The sequence below is a fragment of the Mustelus asterias genome, chromosome 12 (genome assembly GCF_964213995.1).
Source record: "Mustelus asterias chromosome 12, sMusAst1.hap1.1, whole genome shotgun sequence".
Lineage (NCBI taxonomy): Eukaryota > Metazoa > Chordata > Chondrichthyes > Carcharhiniformes > Triakidae > Mustelus > Mustelus asterias.
The window spans coordinates 84678147-84703817 of record NC_135812.1 but is presented as its reverse complement, the minus strand read 5'-3'; the positions used below and the strand labels follow the sequence as shown (position 1 = coordinate 84703817).

The following is a 25671-nucleotide window of genomic DNA, read 5'->3' as shown; positions in this document are numbered from 1 at the left end:
TTTATGTTTTCATCATGTACGTGTGATAAGTCAATAAATAATTTTTAATTGTACATTTGTTTCCAACCCATTTAAAAATCGCAGTCTTGCCTTCAGCGAGGCTGTCCAGTGATCTTTCCTTTGACAGATTCCACTGACACGCATGAATAAAATGAATGTGTGTCTGGAAGGACTCGGGCCATCAGTTACAGCAGGATTCCGCAGCTTCATTCCTTCTCATTCAAGGCAAAACTTTTAAAAAAAAAAAACTGCAAACATATTGATCCGCGTGATTGCCAGCAAACAAGCCAACATCTTGGATACTTCTTTAAAGTGACAGACTGCAAATGAGGTCTGTGTGCTGCAGATAACAAGGCGGCAGCGAGTGACAAAGCAGCCGGAGCTTAGAAATAGGGCATTCGGAGGGAATCAAGTCAATCGAGCTGTCAGTGATGTAATGCTTTGAATGTTATACACATTTAATTCAATCATCTTTCCACTCCGAGGAACTTGTGTGAAAAGGGTGAATGACTGGGCTAAGTTTAAAAGCAGGGGAGCGCCTGCATTTGAATAAATTCACGATTTTTAAAAAATCTGGGAGAATCCTTTAAAGCGATGCGTGCTTCAAATTGGCAAATTAATTCAGTGTGATACAGATAGTCATCAGGTTCTCTGAAGGAATACTGTTGTATTAAAATGAATAACTGAAACATGCAACAGAAAATATTAGATGTGGAGTAAACACATATCCACACTCTGTTTATATGCATTGTCAGCTTGTCCAGAGGGCTCTTTGGCGATTCTGCAAAAGAAAATATAGACATGGACCAATTACAGTGCTTAACAAGCCAGAACTGAGGTAAAACTAATTGGCCTCTAATTTCTTGGCTTACATTTTTCCCTCTTTCGCACAGCAGTTGCCCTTTGGTGCAATTCCTGATTCCAAAGATCTTTGGAAAATTATTATCACTGTTTCCACCCCTCCTTCACATTCTCTGGCGGCTCACGGACTTACTTTGAGCTCCATTAACGTCTTTTAATAAGGCTTCTGTTTGAATATGTATTTCCAGTCATGACTAAGTCAGATCTTCCTTAGTCACACCTACACTTCTACATTCACTTTCCTCTGTGGGCAGCGACACAAGATCTGGATTTATCCCTTAGAAATCTCTGAAAATGAAGGCGGTAACCCTTTGTCAGGACCCATGTCCGCTTTTTCACATTCCTACTTTTAAAAAATCAGCTAACACCCTGACACTCAGAAGGATTGCAACTCTGTAAATGCATGTGCAACTTTTCGTCCAGCTGCCAACGATTTTCACAGCACCGACCATTTCCGAGGCCCGGATTTGAGGAAAAGTTTCATGTCTTCAAACAGCGACACTGAAATCACTCCAGAGACAATTTCCTTGCAATTCTGTTCATTGTTCTTGCCCCAAGTCACTGACTGCCAACAAAATGACTTTAAGAATGTTTTGGTTCTTCTCCAAACGAATATCGAAGAGAATAGGCTGCCAAATATTACAGCTTTGAGGGATTGTAATAGATTGAAAAATAGTATGTCTGCAGACACAGGCATCACATTGTAAACTCACTTATGGTGTATGATGTGGATCACAATATGAAAGTCAGTCTGTATGTTTCCGTACAAAAATATGCGATGTGAACACTGTCAATTTAAACAGAGAAGTTATTTCCAACCTGTGACCGATTCTGTATGATTTTAATGTACACTTTTGTGGGAGTCCTCGCACACACTGCTAAGAGTTCACAGGGAATGCAAACACATTGATATTCATCAACTTATTTTGTTACATTTTTAACACTTAGATGAGAGAAAACATTGATATTTAATTCTTGATTCCCATATTAATATTTGGCACTGTCCTAGATTTTGAGCAAATTGCCAACAATCCAATCAACCTTCCATTTTATCAGGGACCCTTCATAATTCTTAATTTGTCATGAGTGCACTGTGGGGGTCAACATGGTCCAACCTGATCACGGCCATTTTATTATCAGGAACCTGTAATAAAAATTACCTTGTCAGGAATCTGCCCTAAGCTTCAGATTGCCACCTTCGTTGTAATCTAGATTACCAACCTTAGATCGCGAATGCAATATTTACATTGTCTCAAATATCTAAGTGATCAGAAATCTCTTGTAATCTTCACACTGTCAGGAATTGCACTAACCAGAATCCCTGCATTATCCAAGGTGTAAAGGAGTTCAGGTTAGTGTTTTCAGCTGTGAATGATAATTGTCTCACAAATTGAATTGAAAAATTACATTTGAAAACAATCTCCTTTAACTCACCCACTCCACCCACATCTTCTGCTAACACATTATATTCCATGCAAATCAGTTGAATATTTGAGACAATCCTGTAGGAATCGATATTTCCCGGGGGAGGGTTTGAGGAATGGCTTTCAATTCAGCACTAAGCTCAGATGAAGTTCCACTTGAAGTATGCTCCTTTATTGCTGTGATGTGTTAACGATGTGCTTATTACAGACTTTTTAACTCATGTAATTCCACATGGACACGACATTCGGTTACTTACACAAAAAGAGATAGCGTTAACAAGGCAAAGAAAGGTTTATGCCATCACTGTGGAATATCGTATTTAAATCACTGTCTGGAATCTCAAGCAATTGTACCATGCTGCCCCCCAATTGGAATCGTCTAACAAAACAACTGACCTGATTTTTATCATCCTGATGGCATCAGAGACCCAATTTTTCATTGTCCAATGAACAGAGGTTGGTGGAAAAACAATTACTTTTCCACCATTGCTTCAACAAAGGCCAATAGTCATTAATGGTGCTTCCTCAGTTGAAGCTTTCAGTTACCAAGTAGATGCTTCATGTACAGACCAGGTTAGGAATTGACAAAAGGAGTCTGATGACAGTACCCAAACTCACCTCCTAGAACTATGACTAGTTTCTGAATCTGATCCATCTGACTGAGGATTCCACAGCACAAGTTAGTGTCATTAACTGGTTTCAGGCATCTGATTTTTGACTGATGACTGACTTGTGTTCAGCTTTGCAAACCAGTTGACCATGTGGAGTTTGCACGTTCTCCCCGTGTCAGCATGGGTTTCCTCCAGGTGCTCCGGTTTCCTCCCACAATCCAAAACTGTGCAGGTTAGGTGGATTGGCCATGCTAAATTGCTCATCAGTGTCCCAAGATGTGTAAATTAGGGTGTGTAGGTTAGATGGGAATAGCCATGGTTAATATGTGGGATTACAGGGGAGAGGATCTGGGTGGGATACTCTGTTGGAGAGTCGGTGGAGACTCGATGGGCCAAATGGCCTCTTCTGCACTGTAGGGATTCTATGATTCTATGACTTTTGAGCCTGAAACCTGGATTAAGCCAAGGACAGACTGTCCCTTGTGTCACCACATGTGATGCATACAAGCTAGTGTTTTGAAAAAGTATTCCACCTTTTGGCAGACCTTGGCTGACTTGACTGAAAAACACACTTGGCTGAAAATGCACGCTTGGACTTTACCCAACATTGACAGCCCTGCTTTGGAGATGCAAGATTGTCAACTAGTGCTTCAGCACTGCCTCCAATGTATCTTTCAGCAGCCAACTGGACAGTATGTCTTATTAAAGTCTATCTTCAATATGCTCCCAGTTAGATAATTCCATCCTCCTGCCATTGTTAATTTGCTCCAACAAAGCAGTGTGTCACCAAAGAACTAAAAGGAGTTTCTGTTCTCTTTCCATTTCATGATGAATGAGATTGGAGGATCTTTATTCACCAAGAGCTTTAATGCTAGTTTTTCCCACTTAATTGAACGGCCTGTTTTTCAGGTTTCATTTCCAGTCGAATGAATTGGAATAATTGGGGGTTGGGGTTGGGGGGGAGGGGATGGTTGTAATTGGGCTTCCAAAGACCAGAGAGAAAATCAATTTTAAAAGAAATATTTTGAACATAGCTAAAACGCATAAGAACAGGAATTGAATTCGGGTGGAATTTTCCAGCTGCGCTCGCCCAAAATCCCGCCCAAGGTCAACGGACCTTTGCATTGCCTGTGTCCCTCCCACTACGATTCCCGTGGCGGGCAGGACGGGAAAATTCTGCCCCAAAAGTCTAGCGTTAAACGAAAGGGCAAACACGCAATTAGGTTTAAATATAACCTTAAGTTGATGGCGTAGAAATGCATCTTGAGTGGCAATAGAAAATGAGTGGCATCATAAGACATAGGAACAGAATTAGGCCACTCGGCCCATCGAGTCTGCTCCGCCATTCAATCATGGCTGATATTTTTCTCATCCCCATTCTCCTGCCTTTTCCCCATAACCCCTGATCCCCTTATTAATCAAGAACCTATTTATCTCTGTCTTAAAGTGTCATTAAGTGACATCATGTCATTGTCCATTATTCAGTTCCATTTGCATGAAAATGAAAGTGAAAAAGCTATCTTTATTGCAGTGGTGCCCAGCACTTACATTCTGCTATGGAGGTGGGATAATAAAAATTGTTGGTGGCTGTGCGCAGGGAAGAAGTTGTGATCTTGCTCTTTGTACACAATGCCTTGGTATGTGACGTGAGCCAGCCTGTGATTGATTGATGGTCTCAGACCTCGGGGGGAGATTCTCTGTGTGGTAACCTGCCAGTGCACCATCGCTTCATAACATTTGAATGACATTTGCTGAAGTGTGAGGAATATTGTCCTCATTGCAGAATCTAAAGATGATCCAGATTACGGGATGTTTGCTCCCCTACCTGCTTAAAGTTGGATTCAGAAATGCACACTCACTGCATTGGTGGCAATATGCTTATCGCAAAACGTGCAGGTTACAGTGAGGTTCACACACATTTCCAGACTAAATAATTAGTCTAAAAGCGGAATATGTTTTGCTGCGATAGCCAAGAGTAAAAAAATCAAGGCTACACTTCTAGAGTATCACACTCTGGAATGTATCTCCAAGATAGTAGCACATCTCGGGGGTTGATGTGACAGTGACCAACAGCTCGAGTTTTGGTCTAGTGGTTGAAAACAAATGCAGGCTATTGGTGGGAGGCCTTGACCACTGGCCAGGCTGGAAATCATGGGCACTCTGGCCACAATTTGCAATCCATTAAAAATTCATGGTTGAGAAAGTGTGGACAATGCGACCTGTGATGTGGACAGTGTCCCAAGCTGTGCATGAATTGTCCTCATTCATAAAATCTGGTTTATGGTGTCAGCTCCACTTTCAATCTTTTGAAGCCTGTGTGCTTTAATCTGCTTGACACTTCATTAGAATGGATCATAATCCCTTCAGCATGATTTCTATTATCACAAACACCTTCTCCTTTAATCAGAGTTTCAAAACAGCAAACTCTTGGCTGTTTCTGCATAATTGATCCAGTTATAAGGGCACATAAGAATTGAATTAGTGCTATTTATTTCCTTATTTACTTAAATTGCTCTTCACGTAACTAATTTGAATGTAAATTCACATCCAAACTTAGGCCGAGGTCTGAATGAATCAGACGGTGGTTCTCAGCTTAAGCAAGTCCATTTGTTTCCTTTCTGCAGCTTTAGCAAGCCTCAAGTTATTTACAAATACATTTGCATGTGCTATTTAACGGTCATTACTTTGCCACTAGATTTTTAGTTAATTCCCTCATGTTACATCTTGCCAACGTTGTTGCCAGAGCTTGCGAGACTCTGCTGGCATCGAGGAGTGTCACTGGCAGTGAGCGTTAGGCTGGGAAGTGATGACACTTCCACAAACAGCACTTGGCAAGAGATAATTTTGCCCAGGAATTTTAAAAAAGACAACGTTTTCAACACTTCGCAGCCGGTAGAGCTCACTGTTCTCTCCAGACTTTGAGATGAAGGGAAGGGATGAACAAAGGGATAAATTCCACAAGAGGAAGAAATGAGACAGTAAACAAAAAGTGGAGTTTGCTGGATGGTCGTACCTGTCACTGTACGCTGCAGCAGCAGCTGCAGCAGGCTGGGCATATCTGTATGCTGCATAGCCTCCCTGAAATAGAAAGAAGAGCTTCATTACATTCTGTGTATAATAGATTAATACTATGGCAAATGGCGTTTTAGTCTGTAACGCAGAGGCAGTGAAGTGGTCAGAGAGAAGTAGACGGGCTGCAAACAGTGAGAACTGGAGAGACAGTCAAACAATGAACAATGGACTGGTAATCACTGCCAGTCACTGCCATCTACATCCCCGACTCAGTAAAAGTGAATGTAAAGCATTGCTGTTGTGTTCAGATGATACTACTTACTGTACTTTGCAAACATTAAGATGTTGCATCATTACTGCTGCTAACCTTAGCCCAGGAACAAATTCCTCATGGAAAGAATTATTTTCTTTTAAGTTGGTGTGAAATACAAAACTGACATGTAAGCTTCAGCGCTTTCTGGCAGCAAAGACCAAGAAACTGTACAGCAGTACCCCCCCCACAAGAACCACCTCTGTAGATAATTGTATATCTCCTTTCTCAGGTGACAGTGTAACCATGAGAAAAATCAGACACTATGGAAAGCAAACAAAGTTAATCCCTGTCTGCCACACGCAAAACTCACTCACTTCCCTTATATTTACATAGGTTCTTGAAAATTAAATGCCTGTGCAAACACTGTCAAAAGATGACTTCCTTTGTCAATTATATGGGGCTTTTCTAATTATTACACTGTTTTTCTGGAGAGACTTTTGTTGAATCAGATCTTAGCTCTGAATCTTTTCAGATAGGATTACACTAGTGATGCTCTATATCTGCTTTTTTGAGAAGCCTCAAACAATGTTTTTAGTGGAAGTCAAGTTTTCAAATGCTTTTCTATCTTTCATTTAAAAGAAATAGGTCATGGACTTAGTTGTTCTGCTCAATCTCAGTTGCAGTTAAGTAACTTCTGATGTTTCCGTAAGTGCTATATTGGAGTATTGAGGTGTCCTGGAACTATCCATCTTGGCCTCTCCAATACACTAATTGCTAACACCAGTCTAAAGAAAACAATTTAAACGTTCTGGTGGCACTGTTACAAATCCTGCTGCTGTTAAAATAGTGGCAATGCCTTTGCATCTGTCCTCCCGATTCTGGTCAGAGCCCAACAGAATATCACATCAAAAACAAATTACCCAGTCTTATCAACAACAGTGGAAGTAACATTGTCAACCACAGGGTGGGAAAGGTGGCTGGGTTCAACCTCTTCCCGTTTCGTTTTGTCACTAGGGTTTTCCGTGCTTGGCTGGGATTTTTGATAACCATTGATTGGAATACTCGTCAAAACTAATATCTTCCCACTTATCAGCGTGCTTCTGAATCTCATTAGGAGGAAGTTGAATACTTTGGGAATTGATTGGTGCCTGAGAAGTTGCCCTACTTAGCCGGTAGGGGAGAGTCAATGATCAGGGAGATTGATCCCCCAGGATGGGGCCTATGTCTCGGCCTTTTGGCGAAGATCAAGTGTCGGATCAAGTCCAAGCTCAGGTGCAAGGCCTTTTCCTGTCAGCTTGGATCTTGTATGTCTCTCTTGTCAGGGATCATGAGTTGGATTCAATTTGAATTTGAATTGTTTTTTGGAGCAAGCAAAGAGATGCATTAAGGGCTTGCGTGGTCCACTCTACGCATTGGCTTTGTAACTTGTTAAGAAAGGGATAAACTTGAAAGGAAAAAAAAAAGAAAACCGTGACTCGACCTCATGGCTTTGAATGAAGAGAACAGGAACATTACACACCCAGAGGCCGGGAGGTACCATTGATAACAACTGGGTTAGTGGATGTACTGGGCCTGCACAGCCTGTTGAAGCTTTGGAAAAGCAGGTGGCCCAGTGAAGTGTTTAATGCCTTGGCGGTGTGTTCAGAATGGGAATCAGGCACTGCAGAGATTTCGATAGAGGATGCAGCGAGCATGGCAATGACAGATCGATCTGAAACCTCAATACTGTTAAACCCCTCAGATACTGTGCAAAGCGCAATGTTAATTAAAACACAGGGACTGCAGCCTGGGCCCCTGGCATTGTGCCATCTCATTCACTTTTTAAACAGCAATTGGATGAATGGAACTGGGTATTGTTGGGTCCACTGAGGGCTGCCTATCTAATAAAGTCATCCCCTCCCTCCCCCTTATGGGAGTTTTAGGCTCATTAACATTCAGATGGGTTTTTTTTAAAAATATTAACCTAGAAATTAAATTAAAAGGTAAGAGAAATCATCCTGCAGATAGTTTCAATTATACAGCTCTTCAAATAAATCTCTCATAAACCTTTCACAAGGATCTTAAACGATTCCTAAACAGCGGCCCTCCTCCTGAAGGTTAATGGTTGTTTCTTCACAATCTACTGCAGCCAATAAATCTGTGACAATTTTCATTTTGTACACTGATAATCTGGGTCCAGACCCTGGTGCAAAACACACATAGCTGCTGCCCTCTCTCCCATGCTCACTGCTGTTCTAATTACAACTTATCCAAAACAGAAGTTGAGAGCTTTTATTTGCTACAATACCAATTAACGTCTCATCTGTAGGCAATCCATTGCGTGGACTCCTTTGTATGGGGATTGGGTAGAATGCATCAAAACACAATTCACTCTGTACCCTTATGAGACACCAATGAGAGGAGACCTTTGGATATTCTAATCCAGTTAACAGAGGTCAGGAAACAGTTGTATGTCATCCGGTTCTCCTTGGATGTTAATATTTTTAAATAACCATTCTGATTAAAATGACATTGATGTTTTCATAATTTCGTTGCTTTAAATCCCATTTATAATCTGTTCTGACACACTCACAGGTACCCTAGGGACATTAGGGAGTGGATTAGACCATTTCGCATCTTGGGTCTGCTCTGCCATTTGGTGCATTATGGTCGATCCTGCTTTCTGTCTCCAAGAAATAGCAATCTGGTGCACATTTGAGTTTGAGAGCAAATTAGTGTTGTGCAATGTTGAGCAAGGCCTCAGAGTAAACGGCTAAAGCACCTACCAAAGTTTTATTAAGGACAGGGATGGGGGCACGGTAGCACAGTGGGCGGCACGGTAGCACAGTGGTTAGCACTGCTGCTTCACAGCTCCAGGGTCCCGGGTTCGATTCCCGGCTCGGGTCACTATCTGTGTGGAGTTTGCACATTCTCCTTGTGTCTGCGTGGGTTTTCTCCGGGTGCTCCGGTTTCCTCCCACAGTCCAAAGATGTGCGGGTTAGGTTGATTGGCCAGGTTAAAAATTGCCTCTTAGAGTACTGGGATGCGTAGGTTAGAGGGATTAGCGGGTAAAAAAAAAAGGATTTGCGGGTAGGGCCTGGGTGGGATTGTGGTCGGTGCAGACTCGATGGGCCGAATGGCCTCCTTCTGCACTGTAGGGTTTCTATAAAATCTATAAATTCAGAGCAAGTAAGTAATTCATAAAATAAAGTCTAAAATTAAACTTCACGGCCTTGAGCTTTCCCCATACTTGCAGGGCAAATTAATGAGGCGGCCGAAAAGATTACAGAATTTTGGGGCGTAAGTGAATTATACACTCAGCTACAATCCGCCTTGGGTGTGATCTTATCTTGCCGTTCATACCACGCTCCCGCTGCAGCGAAGTTGGAGGATTTGGCGCCCAGCCAAATCTCCGTTCGCCGCAGCGGGATGGGAAAATCCCATCGACGTGAACAGTGAGAAGATTCCGGCCCTGGATTTCCTCGCGCATCTTATGGTCAGAGATCCCTCTGCGTGAATGTATTTCTGCCTAGGAAAATGGGCATACCTTCAAGTTACAGAGCCTACTGCACAAATTTCCTGCAACAGTGTTTTCTCAAAGATTCTCTTCACATTATGAGCAGATTTGCAGTTGCAGCTAGGTAACTTTTTAAAGCCTATTGCATTTTCTGAGTATTCTTTTCTAAATGTATCCCTCAGAGACGTCTTCTTCATTTTCTCTTTGCTGAACACAATTTTATGGCATAAATATAAGTGATATTAAAAATCTAAAAGCTTCTCTGATGTCAAGTAATTAAACATCTGCCTAATGTGCATGAATGATGGTTGAATGAGTTGAAACTATAATTTTCATATGATGGTGTAGGTTTAATACTTTTCTTAAGCCCTGATTGTTTATACTGATGTATACCCATTTAATATTTTGACATATTCTAATAATATACAACGGATATTTGAGTGTAACTTGATAGTGGCAAAATGGATGCATTTTTGGGTCCAGCTTCCAGGTTGTACACACATACGAAGTTCCAGATACACTTCAGTACATTAAAAACCCTAGAATGCCTGCAAACAGTAAAACCTTGTGGTTGAGAGAGGGCTTGGCTAAAGATCAATGAACAAAACCTACACAATAAATTCCAGTTGATTCATCCATTGCTACATGCAGGCATCCCTACCTGTGACTGTAATGCTACATTCTGCACGCTCTCCTTTCCTTCGCCCCTATGTACTCTATGAACGGTATGTTTTGTCTGTAAAATGCTCAAGAAACAATATTTTTCACTGTATCCCAATACACGTGGCAATAATAAATCAAATCAAATATGCTGGAGAATGGGATTAGAATAGATAAGTACTTTGTTGGTCGGCACAGACATGATGGGCCGAAGGGTCTCTTTTTGTGCTGTAAAAGACTCTGGCTGGAATTTTACCGAGGTTCGCAGAACAGAATTCCCCGTTGGCCTTGGGCAGGATTTTATGAGCATCGCCCGAGCGGGGTTGTAAAATCCCAACCTCTATGTTCACCAGACTGATTTCTGGAATGGCAGGGACTGGATCAATTGTGCTTGTATTCATTGGAATTTAGATGCGAGGGGATCTCAAAGGAACATATAAAATCCTGATGGGACTGGACAGGTTAGATGTGAAAAGAATGTTCCCAATGTTGGGAAGTGCAGAACTAGGAGTCACAATCCAAGAATAAGGGGTAAGCCATTTAGGACTGAGATGAGGAAGAACATCTTCACTCAGAGAGTTGTGAACCTGTGGAATTCTCTACCACAGAAAGCTGCTGGGCCAGTTCGTTAGGTACGTTCAAGAGGGAGCTGGACGTGGCCCTTGTGGCTAAAGGGATCAAGGGGCATGGAGAGAAAGTGGGAGTGGGATACTGAAAGTGCATGATCAGCCATGATCCTATTGAATGATGGTGCAGGCTCGAAGGGCCGAATGGCCTACTCCTGTGCCTATTTTCTATGACTACAATTCTGTGAAGCAGGCCATGCTTAGAAATGTTGGCAATCTTGGGCGGGGGTTTTTCCCATGCGGCAGGGGGGAAATTACACTGAAAATTACATCCATTTGTGCACCCATTTTGCTGATGTCAATTTTGCAGAATCAATGAAATACACCAAAGGTAGAAGCCACTTTGGTCCATCATGGCTCTTCTTACGTTTCATGCTGATCTCATTAGCATATAGTGGATCGTAAAAATGGGCTTAAATCAGTGTAAACAATTGGGGCCCGAGGGAGGTAGAGAACTCAGGCCATATTTCTTCAGGAATGAAAATTCAAGTTTGAAGCCATTTATTCATTAGACACGGACATTAGGCACAGCTTGTTTAAGAACCCGCAATCAGGGAAGCTTTCCAATTCTTAATGTCACAAATACTGATGCCATAAAAATGCATTCGAAGAAACAAAATACAGGACAGGTCTCAGTGAGGATAAAGTAATAAGAAATAATGAGAAATAGGACTTGATTTCCTGCTGTGCCTTAAAAACTCTGGGAATAATTTTGAACCCTTTCGGAACTGGTATAATTGGAGGAAATTAGACTGAGGACGGAGCCATTATAATGAGCCAAGATGCCATGCACTTTCACCCAGAGACACATGCAATCAGGGGAGAAAGCAAATACCCTCAGACATTTTCAAAGTCTTCCGCAGTCATATAAGGCAGTGAAGGCTTCTGAGGAAATTTGGGTAGCATGATCATTACGCACCCACATTTCCTTGCTATTCTCCATTGGATATCTACTTCATGCCCTGGTTAGATGCCCTGGGTGCAGCACACACAGCAAAGTCCACCCATTTGTTCCGAAACTCTTTCATTCCGTATTCTGTTTAAAGCACAATCTTCCGTTCTTGTTTAATTAATTTGTTTACAACCACTAATTTGATGTTTTGGTTGATGCTTTCACAACATGGGAATGTGGGGATCTCTTTAATGCTGAACAGTAGCGAAGGAGCTCAACTTGCTGCATGAGCTTCCTAGGGACAGCCTCACAAGTGAATGGGATCCCTTTGGGACATCATGCTGTAGTACAGCCCGAGGCTACTTATTTCCATGAAAACCATTACCGTACAAACATCAACTGCAATGGAAGGCAGTGGTTGATCTAATGGACCAGAAACTTAAAATAAAAGTGTTTTTCATTCTACTCTTGCACAATATTTATTTAAGACTGTGCTTTTAACTCATTTTGTGTAGGCTAGCAACCGATGATGTGCTATCATCAGCCAGGATCCTTGCCTTAGTGTTCACTGGCATTACCCACAGAGGTCTGTTGCCCCTCCACCAGTCACTTCCACGCCAATTAGTCAGCAACTTGAACACTATTTGCTTGAGGGCAGCACGGTGGCACAGTGGTTAGCACTGCTGCCTCATGGTGCCAGGGACCTGGGTTCAATTCCGGCCTTGGTTGTCTGTCTGTGTGGATTCTGCACGTTCTCCCCATGCCTGTGTGTATTTCCTCCGGGTGCTCCGGTTTCCTCCCACAGTCCAAAGATGTGCGGGTTAGGTGGATTGGCCATACTAAATTGCCACTTAATGTCAGGAGGATTAGCAGGGTAAATACAGGGGGTTACAGGGATAGGGTGGGATAGTTGTCAATGCAGGCTCAATGGGCCAAATGGCCTCCTTCTGCACTGTAAGGATTCTATGATTCTACAGAAGATGATTCTTTAACTAATAACATTTGTTTTCTTTAGTCCATGTTAATAGTATCTTAATTATATACATATATATCATGTCACAACTCCCTCAGTGCCCCAGAATTAATTCCTCCAAGAAAATATGCAGAATAAGGCTGCCTGTGACAATCAAATACAAGAAAATAGAAAGCGGCAGCCGGTGTGGGAATCCACGCCTCAGTTACTAGTAGCTACTGTGGTTGTAGCTGGATTCTGAAAGCTATCCTTTACCTTTTTTCGCCCAGTAAGACAGTTTTGCTCATGTAGTTTGGTGCTCTGGTCATGGCTAATGAATAACAATGAGGCAATCAAACAAACCATGAAGAATGAGAGTAAAAAGATTTAATAACCAGTTCATTAAAAGCTTTGCGAAAAATAATTGCAATTCTGCTATAAAGATGGATCATCAATTTCTGGCAGACATTTTCAAAGTCTTCCCCAGTCAAATAAGACGGTGAAGGTTTCTGGAAATGAGGAGGCACGGAGCTCTACCTTCTTTTAATCATGGCCAAAAGACAAAAGATGGGCCAGGGTTTTCTGATCCTGCATCTGGGCACATTGGATCACCCAGACACTTTGAGTGGAAGAAATCCAAATGGACGAGATCATATTTCCAACAGAGAGGCCTCCCTGGATTTCCCATCCTTCTAAATTGAAGGAAGAGGTGGCCTTCCTTGCTGGCAATTAATTTTCCCTCATTTGTTGCGCCCACGCTATCCAGGAAGCCCAACAGAAACTGGAAAATATATGCTATAATATCTCAGTAATTGTTGAACCAGATAGACTAATTCACCAGCATCAGTCCAGATTCTATCAGAGAGATCCACGTTTTCAGGTCATTCATCTGTTAGTACTAGAAACATTGCTATTTTCCAAATCCAACCCAGATTCTAAGGAAGCGACTCACCAGAAATTGGCAAAGTGTCAGATTTGGTGAGAAAATTGGCGGGAGGCTCTCCATCTCCACTGGCCAATTTTCTCACCAGATTTTGAGCTTCTTGGTTTGAAATAAAGAGTGGGTGTGATTTAATGCCATCACTCTGGCGAGGCAGGGATTCTTTGCTAGCTGGCTCCACTGCCATTTTTAAAGGGTGCCCTAATCGGAACAAAAAACTCACTCCACACCCCACCACATCTGCATCTCACTGTCATTGCCAGCATCACTTTCGACCCATCCTCATCCCAGAAACACTCCTGGCATCAACGATCCCCTCTCCTGTGCCCAAGCGATCAAAGTTGACATCAACCAGCCCCTCTCCCTTGATCATGTCTACCATCCCCACCCTGCCTTCATTCCCCCACATTCATCACTGGCATTCACATCGCCCTTCAGTGCCCATTCCCCCCACCACCACAAAGAGATGAGACCCTCCCACAATGAGGTTCCCCTTAGGGCCCACCCATTGCACTGCCAGGTTGGCACCGCAGTGCCAAGCTGTTTGAGGGGGCAGTGCCAGGACTATGCCAGGGAGCAATGCCAGGGCACTGCCTGGCCATACCCCGCTCCCCCAAGGGCTATACTGATCTTTGCATCCCCGGAGGATAAGTTTATGTTTGGGTAAACCTGTTGAGAACTTCGCTGACATGACGTCACATTGGCAAGGTATGGAAATTTAATGAGGGGGATAATTTGATGAGGGGTTGGTTAAATCCATGCAAACACATTTAAATCTATTAAAATCAGGTTCTTGTCCATTATGGGTGTGATTATGTTGCCAGAGAGGGCCGGTGAAAATCAGAATCTCCCAATGTCCCCAGTGAGATTTGCAATTTCTGGTTTTTGTTGGATTTTGAGCCAAACTCAAGCACAGAGGGTGTATCCTCAAAATCACACCCTAAATGTTTGTCTTAATTCAGTATTCTCTAAACCCTTTCCTACTGTGGCCCCATTTTGAAGCTTCAATATTGCCATGACCCCAAAGTGAGAGCAAGGATAGGGGAGGGTAGAGCTCTGATAGAGCAGTGGGGCATTGGGGGCGGGGGGGCGAGGAGAGTAAGGTTCCGAGAGAACAGTGGGGGTGGGAGAGGGTAGAACACTGAGACAGCAGTTGGGGTGGTGGGGCGGTAGAGTTGTGAGAAGGATGATTACAGGTTTCAAGAACAAGTGGTTAGCACTGCTGCCTCACAGAGCCAGGGAGTTTGCATGTTCTCCCCTTGTCTGCATGGGTTTCCTCCAAGTGCTCCGGTTTCCTCCCACAGTCCAAAGATTTGCGGCTTAGGTTGATTGGCCATGCTAAATTGTCCCTTAGTGTCAGGGGATTAGCAGGGCAAATATGTGGGGTTAAGGGAATAGGGCCTGGGTGGATTGTGGTCGGTGCAGACTTGATGGGCTGAATGGCCTCCTTCTGCACTGTAGGGATTCTATGATTCTAAGAACAGGGCGAGTAGAGGTGTGGGGCTGGAGAGCAGACTGCAATGTTTTTTTTTTGACCTACCATTTTTCAGGCTCTGTTGGAGGCAGCAATCAGGCCTCGGAGTGGATTTCAATAGGCCACGTCCACCAGATCAAGGCAAGCAAAAAATTGGGCAGGTGCATATATCAAAGGCCTTGGAGCTGATGGCAGGCCTGTCCCATCTGAGTCCCCACCCCATTGTCACCATTTCTGCCACAGAGGGGAGAGAGCTCACAAACCGAATTGCTCTTCCCAGGACCCCACTGTCGGGGGATCACGACCCACAGTTTGAGAACCTTCCTCTTAAATCTTGAGAAAAATGCAGTCCGGTGCAAAGTCAGTGGAAAACCTTAGCCAAAAGTACCATCAGAACCAATGCCCTTTATTGTGGGAGTAAAGAGAGTCCCATACAGCAATGGCGATTAAGTTCTTCACAATTATCACTGACTTCAAGACAATCCACAAACCAATGAGGTAGCAATCACATCATCTAACATCCACATATTGGAGTCTCTCTAATGTCTGACTGTGCATGCAACCTGAACTTTTATTTACCAACAGCTTTTTCACTGTCCACAGTGTTAGCATGGCAGTTGGATCATTATCTCTGCACTACAGGACTCAGAGTATTCTGGAGGTAAACTGCTTTAGCTATACCCTTTATGCCACATAACAATAAATAGTAATCTCGTACTTGAGAATCTTGGAACTATTAAGCCTCGAGAGAAGTTGTGGATTATTTGCTCTGTTTTGGTCGTAATTTGTAGCGCTCTATTATTCAAGGTACTGCTAACCTGCTAAGTAAGGTTATTTATATGCAGGGATGAGTTTGCATATTCTGAGAATCTTTCAATGCTGCTCCCTTGTCCGAATACTCTTGGAACTGGCTATTATCAAGAAACGGCTTTGCTGAAAGTCTTTTATCAGTAAATTTAAAAAGAAGGCTGCAATCTCCATCTCATAACAAAAAGAAACTGTGCTGACTCAAGCTCCAACTTGTAACATGTTTTAAAATGTTCTTTCGATTAACCTTTCGAGGATTTGTGTAGTTTAATTTTAATTTTCACAGGCAGCGAATGTTCCCAGAACTATTTATTAAGCTAAATTTGTTCAAAACGGTTCACTCTCCTCGTGATAACTTAGATATCACTGGGTCTTTATATTAGTTACTGCTGGATTATGAGTACTCTAATCTAATTAGGTTCCTGCCAAACCAATACTACACAAGAGCAATTGTATCATTTTGAACACCAGGTCTGTTAAACCTGCCTCTAATTAAGAATCACTGTTCTGCTCTAATACTGATCAAAGAGCTGCCTCTTCAAGGGGGTATTGACTGTTTCTGTTAGACCTATTGATGCCTAAATGTCTGAATGGTTTAGCACCAATGCACATATCTAAAGGAATTTCAGTAAGTGCAATCAATTTGAGCTGGAAGACTCGACCTTATTGCAGTTTTAATTGTACACCTCCCACATGAAGACAAAAGTCAGGTGTGTGCTTCCCTGCTCATCAGTTGAAATCGATTTGATTTTAAATCAATACTCACGTAAATTTCTGCCCCATAAAACCCATCCTGGTACACAACTCTGCAAAGAAATAGGAAGCATTATGAATGATCATATTTGATTACAAAACATCCCCTTTTAAACCTTGGTGCCATCAGAGGACAATACTCTACTAATGAGTAAACCCTTCAATTGCAGCAGCCAGGCCTCATTCACACCAAGTCACAATACATGCAGTTCTTTGTCAAATTGAATCCTTCATATATATATGTACAGTCCCCGGAAGGCATGGAGAGTTCGAATGATCAAGTAACTGAGATTTTTATATTTGGGCTTTCAACCTGTTGTGGACGTGATAACCAGCAACACAAAGGTCTCATTTTGGCAGTTCTTGACTAGCGAATGACATTCTTCAGGCTCTGCAGCAACTTGTGCTCTATGGTTACACTGCACAATGGGGAAGATTTCTGAGGCTTTCACACAAAAGCCACAGCTTAAATCCTGAATGCCTGAAGATACTTTTTAATCACGGCTTTTCTCCCCCACCCCCTAAAAACCCCTATAAATCTCGAGTAGGTTTCGCTAACTCGCAGCTACACGGCTCAATTGAGAAATCTGCAGTAGCGCGATTCCTCACCGGTTGGAGTGAAATATAAAACATTCCCCAACTTGAATTGTAGGATTGATGGCATTCAAAACCGCCCGGACTTTCTGGCTGGATGAGCATCCCTGCTGGTAAATTTGTACTTCTATAGACTGAGATCTTGCTTTATGCAGCTTGATGCTTCAGAATAATGTAGACGAGATGAGATGCGTGCCAAGAACAAGGTCAAAATGGAGCTCACTGTGTACGACAGGAATTATATACAAAACACTCATTTACTAATAACAACAAATTGTTGACTGAAAGCTGAACTGCTGGGACATCGTGCGAGGAATATATTATTTGGGAAGCTCAGCTACTAATGATTTTCTTTACAGATGTTCTTACATTTTAGATTATATATGAAGCATCAATAATAAATATCAGATGATCTTAAGAAGTCTGATAAAGCTGAAGTTCATGTGCAGTTCTTTTTATCCCCTGGTGATAGCTGATGTTTTAAAAAACTTTACTCGTGTTTTCATTTCAGAAGATTTCGTGTGCGAGATTTGCAACCCTAGTGAGAATTTTTCCATACATGCATTTAGAATTGTATAATTTAATTTCTCAGGGAAAGAAAGAACAGGAATAATCATCACAAGTGATAATGCTGTGCTTCAAAAGTAGTCTCATTATGAGAGCCAACTATGTTTTTAATCACTTGGTCAGTGGAATCCAATCTGCCACTTAAAATGTGAAATTTTACACAAAATGCTAGCGGAACGTGGCAGGAGACCATTCAGCCCCTCCAGCCTTTCTACATTCAGTTAGAACATAGCTGGCATGTACTCCAACTTTATTTACTTAATTTACTTCAAACGAATTCCAGATTTTCACGACCATCATTTCACTCAAAACAATACTCGGTTTCACTCGTAACCAATTGAGCTCTAATTTTAAGATTATGGCTCCTTTTTCTGGATACCTCCATCAAAGGGCACTGTGGCACAGTGTTTAGCACTGCTGCCCCACAGTGTCCAGGGACCCAGGTTCAATTCCCGGCTTGGGTCACTGTCTGTGCGGAGTCTGCATGTTCTCCCCATGTCTGCGTGGGTTTCCTCCGGGTGCTCCGGTTTCCTCCCACAGTCCGAAAAATGTGCTGGTTAGGTGCATTGGCCACGCTAAATTCTCCCTTAGTGCACCCAAACTGATAAATGTGAGGTGATTCATTTTGCTAGGACAAATTTAAATGTGGATTACAGGGTCAAAGGTAGGGTTCTGAAGACTGCGGAGGAACAGAGAGATCTTGGGGTCCATATCCACAGATCTCTGAAGGTTGCCACTCAAGTGGATAGAGCTGTGAAGAAGGCCTATAGTGTGTTAGCTTATATTAACAGGGGGTTGGAGTTTAAGAGCCGTGGGGTTATGCTGCAACTGTACAGGACCTTGGTGGGAAAACATTTGGAATATTGTGTGCAGTTCTGGTCACCTCACTATAAGAAGGATGTGGAAGCGCTGGAAAGAGTGCAAAAGAGATTTACCAGGATGCTGCCTGGTTTGGAGGGTAGGTCTTATGAGGAAAGGTTGAGGGAGCTAGGGCTGTTCTCTCTGGAGCGGAGGAGGCTGAGGGGAGACGTAATAGAGGTTTATGAAATGATGAAGGGGATAGATAGAGTGAACGTTCAAAGACTATTTCCTCGGGTGGATGGAGCTATTACAAGGGGGCATAACTATAGGGTTCATGGTGGGAGATATAGGAAGGATGTCCAAGGTAGGTTCTTCACTCACAGCGTGGTTGGGGTGTGGAATGGACTGCCTGCAGTGATAGTGGAGTCAGACACTTTAGGAACATTTAAGCGGTTATTGGATAGGCACATGGAGCACACCAGGATGATAGGGAGTGGGATAGCTTGATCTTGGTTTCAGATAAAGCTCGGCACAACATCGTGGGCCGAAGGGCCTGTTCTGTGCTGTTCTATGTTCTATGTTCAAACAGGCACCAGAGTGTGGCAACTAGGGGATTTTCACAGTAACTTCATTGCAGTGTTAATGTATGCCTACTTGTGACACTAATAAAGAATAAACTTTAAACAAAGAAAATAGTTCCTCTGTATATACTCGATCAAATCCATGAATCATTTTATGAACCTGAAATACGTCACCCCTAATAAAAGAGAATACAAATGACCTATATCCATCGTGTCTGTCTACATAATTCAACACTTTGAAAGAATTTCATTGGAGTGAATCTATGGGATATCACATCTGAGATCAATCTATCTTTCCAGAGGTGTGGCTCTAGAACGATAGGTAGTACCACAGAAAGGGCCACCAAACTAAGAATCATCTTCAAACTTGAATGAACAACTCTCTACTCCTTCATCTAAATCATTAAGTATAGAAGATGAAGGGTGATCTAACTGAGCTGTTTAAGATGATTAATGAGTCAATAACATAATTCCCTCTAATTTCCCTTTGTTGTGCACATAGCCCCTTTAAAATTGCTGTGTGGCCACACCTATGCAGATCTCCAAGGGGACTACTTTTTATTTGTCCCCCATGTGGACATCAGTTGATAGGTCGATAGAAGGAAACTAATTCCTCCGGTGAGAGAGTCCAACAGGACAGGGATAACCGCCAAGATATTAGGTCATTCAGGGATTAGGAAGCACTTCTCCTCACTCAGGGTAGTGGAAATCGGGAACTGTCCTACCCAAGAAGCTGTTGAAGTAATGTTAACTGAGAATGACAACACTGAGACTGATAGAGCTTATTAGTTATTAATGCTTATATAACCAAGCTGGGTAGATAGAGTTAAGATGTAGATCAGCCATGCTCTAAATGAATGGTGGAAGAAGCTTAAGAAACTGAATGACCCATTCCTGCTCCTTGTTTCTATGTTCCTACTAATATGTGTGGAGAAAAGCTACGGCTGCAGTATAGATTCCTGGGAGACACCATTTGTCCTATCCTGCCAATGAACAAGTCTCTCCTTTATCCCAACTCTCTGTCTTCTATCTCCCAACCAATCACTAACCCATGTCATAAGGTTACCTTCAAATCTGTGGATATTTGCTAATTATCTTATGCTTATCAAATGACTTGTGTAAGTCCAAATGACCAGCAGCTGGGAACACTCTCCTATCCACCATGACCTCCATAAAACATTCAACTTGATCAATCAGACACAGTCTACCCTTTATAAATCTAATCATAGAATCCTACAGTGCAGGAGGAGGCCATTCGGCCCATCGAGTCTGCACCGAACACAATCCAACCCAGGCCCTATCCCCATAACCCCATGCATTTACCCTAGCCAGTCCCCCTGACACTAAGGGGCAATTTAACATTGCTAATCCACCTAACCCGCACAGCGTTGGACTGTGGGAGGAAACCAGAGCACCCGGAAGAAACCCACGCAGACACGGGGAGAATGTGCAGACTCCACACAGACAGTGACCCAAGCCGGGAATTGAACTCGAGTCCCTGGCACTCTGAGGCAACAGTGCTAACCGTGCCGCCCTTATACTGATCCAATTTGTTGGTCATTCTGTCCCCAATGATAGACACCAGTAACTTTCCCTTCCCTCATGCTAAACTGACAGGTCTGTAGCTACCTGGTTGTTCCCTCATTCTTAAATACTGAGTCTTCCTAGAATTTTTAGCCGAACGGCGTAGTTTTGAAATGGAGATAGCTTTGGCAAATTGTGACTAAAATCCTCACCTATATTTTCCCAATAGCTTCTGAAAACTTGCATATCTTATCTATTTTCTCTATTACAATTTTTATTTACTTGAATTAAATCCATTAAGTTCCAGTCCTTGATATTTTTAAGTTCCATTGAATTATTGGCACGATGTGCTTTTTCTCCCGCTAGAAAAGATATAATCCATTATATTCTCACCTGCTCCTGTCTTTGCCAATTTCCATTTCTTAAAGATTTATAAGACGTTTTTCTGTTAGCTTTGACATCCCTTGGAAGTTCTTCATATTCCCTTTCTACAGCTTTATTACTTTCTTTGTATCCCTTTGGTGCTTTTAATAGCTCGCCAAGTCTGCTGCGTTTTCACTTCACCTTGTATTTGTGTAAACTTTTTCTGTTTAGCCTGTCAAGCCTGTCAAATTACTCAGTGTGTGTAACAACAACTCATCCTCAGAGCAAAAGCAAATTCCCTGCTCTCCGAGGACAGAGCTGATGCTTCAACCATAGGCTCCAAACTACTAGATTACCAGTTGGCTGATTACAATCGCACCCTGCTGACCTGGTGGGAATGGTTAGACATCGTCTGATTTGCAAGTAAGTCATATCTAAGTCAATTAGAATAAGTATTTCATTGATTACAATTAAATCACCCACTAACTGAGTTATAAAGAGACAAAGTAAATGTTGAGGTATTGTAATCATGCACCCAGATATCTAATGGCATCTTGAAAAAGCCTATTAATGTATGTATTCCTCCATTTTATAATGGCCATGATAATATTAGAAAGGAAGCAACGTGAGTGAGCAAACTGACTTCATGTTATTGGATAGGCACATGGAGCACACCAGAATGATAAGGAGTGGGATAGCTTGATCTTGGTTTCGGACAAAGCTCGGCACAACATCGAGGGCCGAAGGGCCTGTACTGTTCTATGTTCTATAACTTGTACTCACGTTATTGCTAATGTAAATACAGAGAGGATAAAAACAATTAAACTAATATGTACGACCCTTCCTCCCCACTCTAGACAATCAACAAAATGCTGCAAGATAAAGGATATTTCTATTTTTGTCCTGATAATTAGTACCATTTAAGGCAGATGCAAGAGCGGGGGTGGAAGGGAGAGGAGGTGGTGGAAGAGAATAATTAGCCACATTTGTGGTGAAAAGTAGGAACTTCAAATATAAATTAGGACAAATAATTTTCCTGTTAAGACTTTAATTAAAATGCGATCCAATTATGCATCTCAGCTCATAAAGCAAGTAATCTTTCAAAAGTAAATTTGCCCTCTGTATCTCACATTAGCCAGGTTGTACTGGCTCACTTCCACTTTGTTACAGCATCATTTGAAGCATTTTACCAACAGTTTTTTTTGTTTAATTTGTAGTCACATTTATTGCTTCCACTGTTTTGTTTTGAATTAGGAAGACTGTCCTCGAAAGGGGAAGTGAACGGTGATTGCCACTGAATTATGGGGAATTTAACTACAGGTCCAAGCCCTAGGTTAATGACCAGAGTGGCGAGAAGGCAGCTTTTGTATTCTGTGCAGCAAAATTGTAAGCCCAATTTTTGATCAATGGGTTTACAATTTCACCAGACTCAGTGTGCCATGGAAACCTTTCCCCGTAGATGTGTCAAATTTCCCATTACGCTTTACAGTTTCAAAGTCGAAGTGCTCACATAGATATGAGCAGAATAAAGCACAAGTGGATGTTCTTTCGAAAGTCAAATACTTGCTACGCACAGAATTTGTCTGTAATCTATTGTAAATTACTCATTGGTGAAACAGCATAAAGGAAGATAGCACCTTCTCTATATCATCAAAGCACAAATGCATGTCACACATCACGGCTGGCAATTGAGCGGCACGGTGGCACAGTGGTTAGCACTGCTGTCTCACAGCACCAGGGACCTGGGTTCGATTCCCAGCTTGGGTCACTGCCTGTGCGGAGCCTGCACGTTCTCCCTGTGTCTGTGCGAGTTTCCTCCAGGTGCTCCGGTTTCCTCCCACAGTCTGAAAGACGTGCTGGTTAGGTGCATTGGCCATGCTAGATTCTCCCTCAGTGTACCCAAACAGGTGCCAGAGTGTGGTGACGAGGGGATTTTCAAAGTAACTTCACTGCAGTGTTAATATAAGCCTACTTGTGACACTAATAAATAAACTTTAAACAATACTGTATCCTAATGCTGTGCCAAGCAGCTGGGAGTGAATGAAAAACTAATCATAGAGTGAGCCCAAAACAGCTACCATTGTAAATTTATTAATCCACATACATTGAAGGAAATTAAATTCATAGAAAGCTTCTTGCACTGAGCACTTGATAATGGGCCATTAAATTAAAAGATCTGCCAGGTCGCAAACGCAGTCAGCTTTGTGGTGATACTTACGCTCCGTACGTGGGGATTGGTGGTGGTGGGGGTGCAGCGCGGAAGGTGTTGTAAACAGCGCGACCTCGCCCCCGTAAATGAGCTCCTCGATAGGCCACAGCTGCTCCAGCTCCAGGGTATGGAAAACCAGTCACTAGAGGCAGAGAGGAAAATCAGGTTTACTAGATTGCCTTGCATTCATTACAGCTCAATTAGAAGCTAAATTGATTAAGCGTTTCATATGAGCACTCATTTGATTGATCCCATTATGCAGCATATTGCTCAGCAAGATGTAAAACATTCCCTACAAAATGTTTCTTAAAAGTTGCTTCTCTCCAGGTGCCGAGTGATTCCCGCAAAGTGCTTTCCAGATTAGTGGAAAAATAATGGGCACCAAATAGCCGGGAGGGGTGGGGGAGGGAGGGTTAATTTAGGGGAAAGGGGTCTCACAAAGGCTTTCAGTATTATTTAGAAGGAGGGAGGTCACTAGGTATATTTGCTGGGGAAGAGCATTGCAGATGGTGTGGGGCTACGGGTTGGAGGGGCAGCCAGTGAGGGTGAAGTGGGCGAGGAAGGAGTAGGCTGACGTCAAGATGATGTACACAGACCTGGAGAAAATTGCTGAGGCAGCGCAAGATTCAAATGTGAGGACAAGAGCCCTCAGAACAATTCAGTGGGGGAATGAAGGGCCAGTGGCAATGTCAAAGAGGAAGGTGATGGGAAATGTCAGCCTTGGTGTAGTGTTAAGAATGTGCACCATGGTGTTCTGGATGAATTTTATTTTGTGAATAGTGATGGCCCAAATGGGGTACCCGGACGAGCACTCAGATCCTGCACGGACCAGCGGGCAGGGGTATTCACAGACATCTTCAATCCCTCCTTACACCAATCTCAGGTCCATATCTGCTTCAAGAAGATGACTACAGCTCAGTCTTCAACAGCATTATTCCTATGAAACCTGTCTCCAAACTCCATGACCTGGGGCTCGGCTCCTCCCTCTGCGACTGGATCCTGAACTTCCTAACCCACAGGCCGCAACCAGTAAGGATAGGCAACAACCTCCTCCATGATTATCCTCAACACCAGTGCCCCACAAGGCTGTGCCACTTACTATGCTCCTTCTACACCTATGATTGGATGGCCAAATTCCCCATCATCTCTATTTTCAAGTTTGCTGATGATACTACCATAGTAGGTTGGATCTCAAACAATAACGAGATGGAGTACAGGAAGGAGATAGAGAATCTGGTGAACTGGTGCGCTGACAATAATCTCTCCCTCAATGTCAACAAAATGATGGAGATAGTCATCGACTTCAGGAAGCATAATGAAGGATATGCCCCTGTCTACATCAATGGGGACGAAGTAATAATGGTCGCGAGCTTCAAGTTTTTAGGTGTTCAGATAACTAACAACCTGTCCTCGTCCCCCCATGCCGACGCCATAGTTAAGAAAACCCACCAACACCTCTATTTTCTCAGGAGACTAAGGAAATTTGTCATGTCAGCTACGACTTTCACCAACTTTTACAGATGCACCATAGAAAGCATTCTTTCTGGTCGTATCACAGGTTGGTATGGCTCCTGCTCTGCCCAAGACTGCAATAAACTACAAAGAGTCGTGAACGAAGCCCAGTCCATCACTCAAAGCAGCCTACCATCCATTGACATTATCTACACTTCCTGCTGCCTCGGAAAAGCCGCCAGCATAATCAAAGATCCCACGCACCCTGGACATACTCTCCTCCACCTTCCTCCATCAGGAAAAAGATACAAAAGTCTGAAGACATGTGCCAACTGACTCAAGAACAGCTTCTTCCCTGCTGCCATCAGACTTTTGAATGGACCTGCCTCGCATTAAGCTGATCTTTCTCTACACCCAAGCTATGACTGTTACACTACAGTCTGCACTCTCTCCTTTCCTTCTCTATGTCCGGTATGCTTTGTCTGTATAGCGCGCAAGAAACAATACTTTTCACTGTATACCAATTCATGTGGTGACGTCACAGGTGGAGAAGGTGGTGAAGAAGGCATATGGCATGCTTGCCTTTATAGGACGGGGCATAGAGTATAAGAGTTGGGGTCTGATGTTGCAGATGTATAGAACGTTGGTTCGGCCGCATTTGGAATACTGCGTCCAGTTCTTGTCGCCACATTACCAGAAGGACGTGGAGGCTTTGGAGAGAGTACAGAGGAGGTTTACCAGGATGTTGCCTGGTATGGAGGGGCTTGGTTATGAGGAGAGATTGGGGAAACTGGGGTTGTTCTCCTTGGAAAGACGGAG

The 25671-nt window shown here is 42.8% G+C and overlaps 1 protein-coding gene across 3 annotated transcripts in view; it reads right to left on the bottom strand.

The window, feature by feature from the left end:
* The window catches only part of rbfox3a (RNA binding fox-1 homolog 3a), a 166176-nt gene that overhangs the window by 13003 nt on the left and 127502 nt on the right, over window positions 1-25671 (bottom strand). For all 3 annotated transcript variants that reach the window (XM_078225539.1, XM_078225540.1, XM_078225541.1), the window contains exons 7-9: window positions 23410-23542; window positions 16775-16814; window positions 5910-5974 (exon numbers count right to left, since the gene is read on the bottom strand). In XM_078225539.1, the coding sequence (XP_078081665.1) occupies window positions 5910-5974; window positions 16775-16814; window positions 23410-23542 (238 nt within the window). The remainder of the gene's footprint in view (window positions 1-5909; window positions 5975-16774; window positions 16815-23409; window positions 23543-25671) is intronic.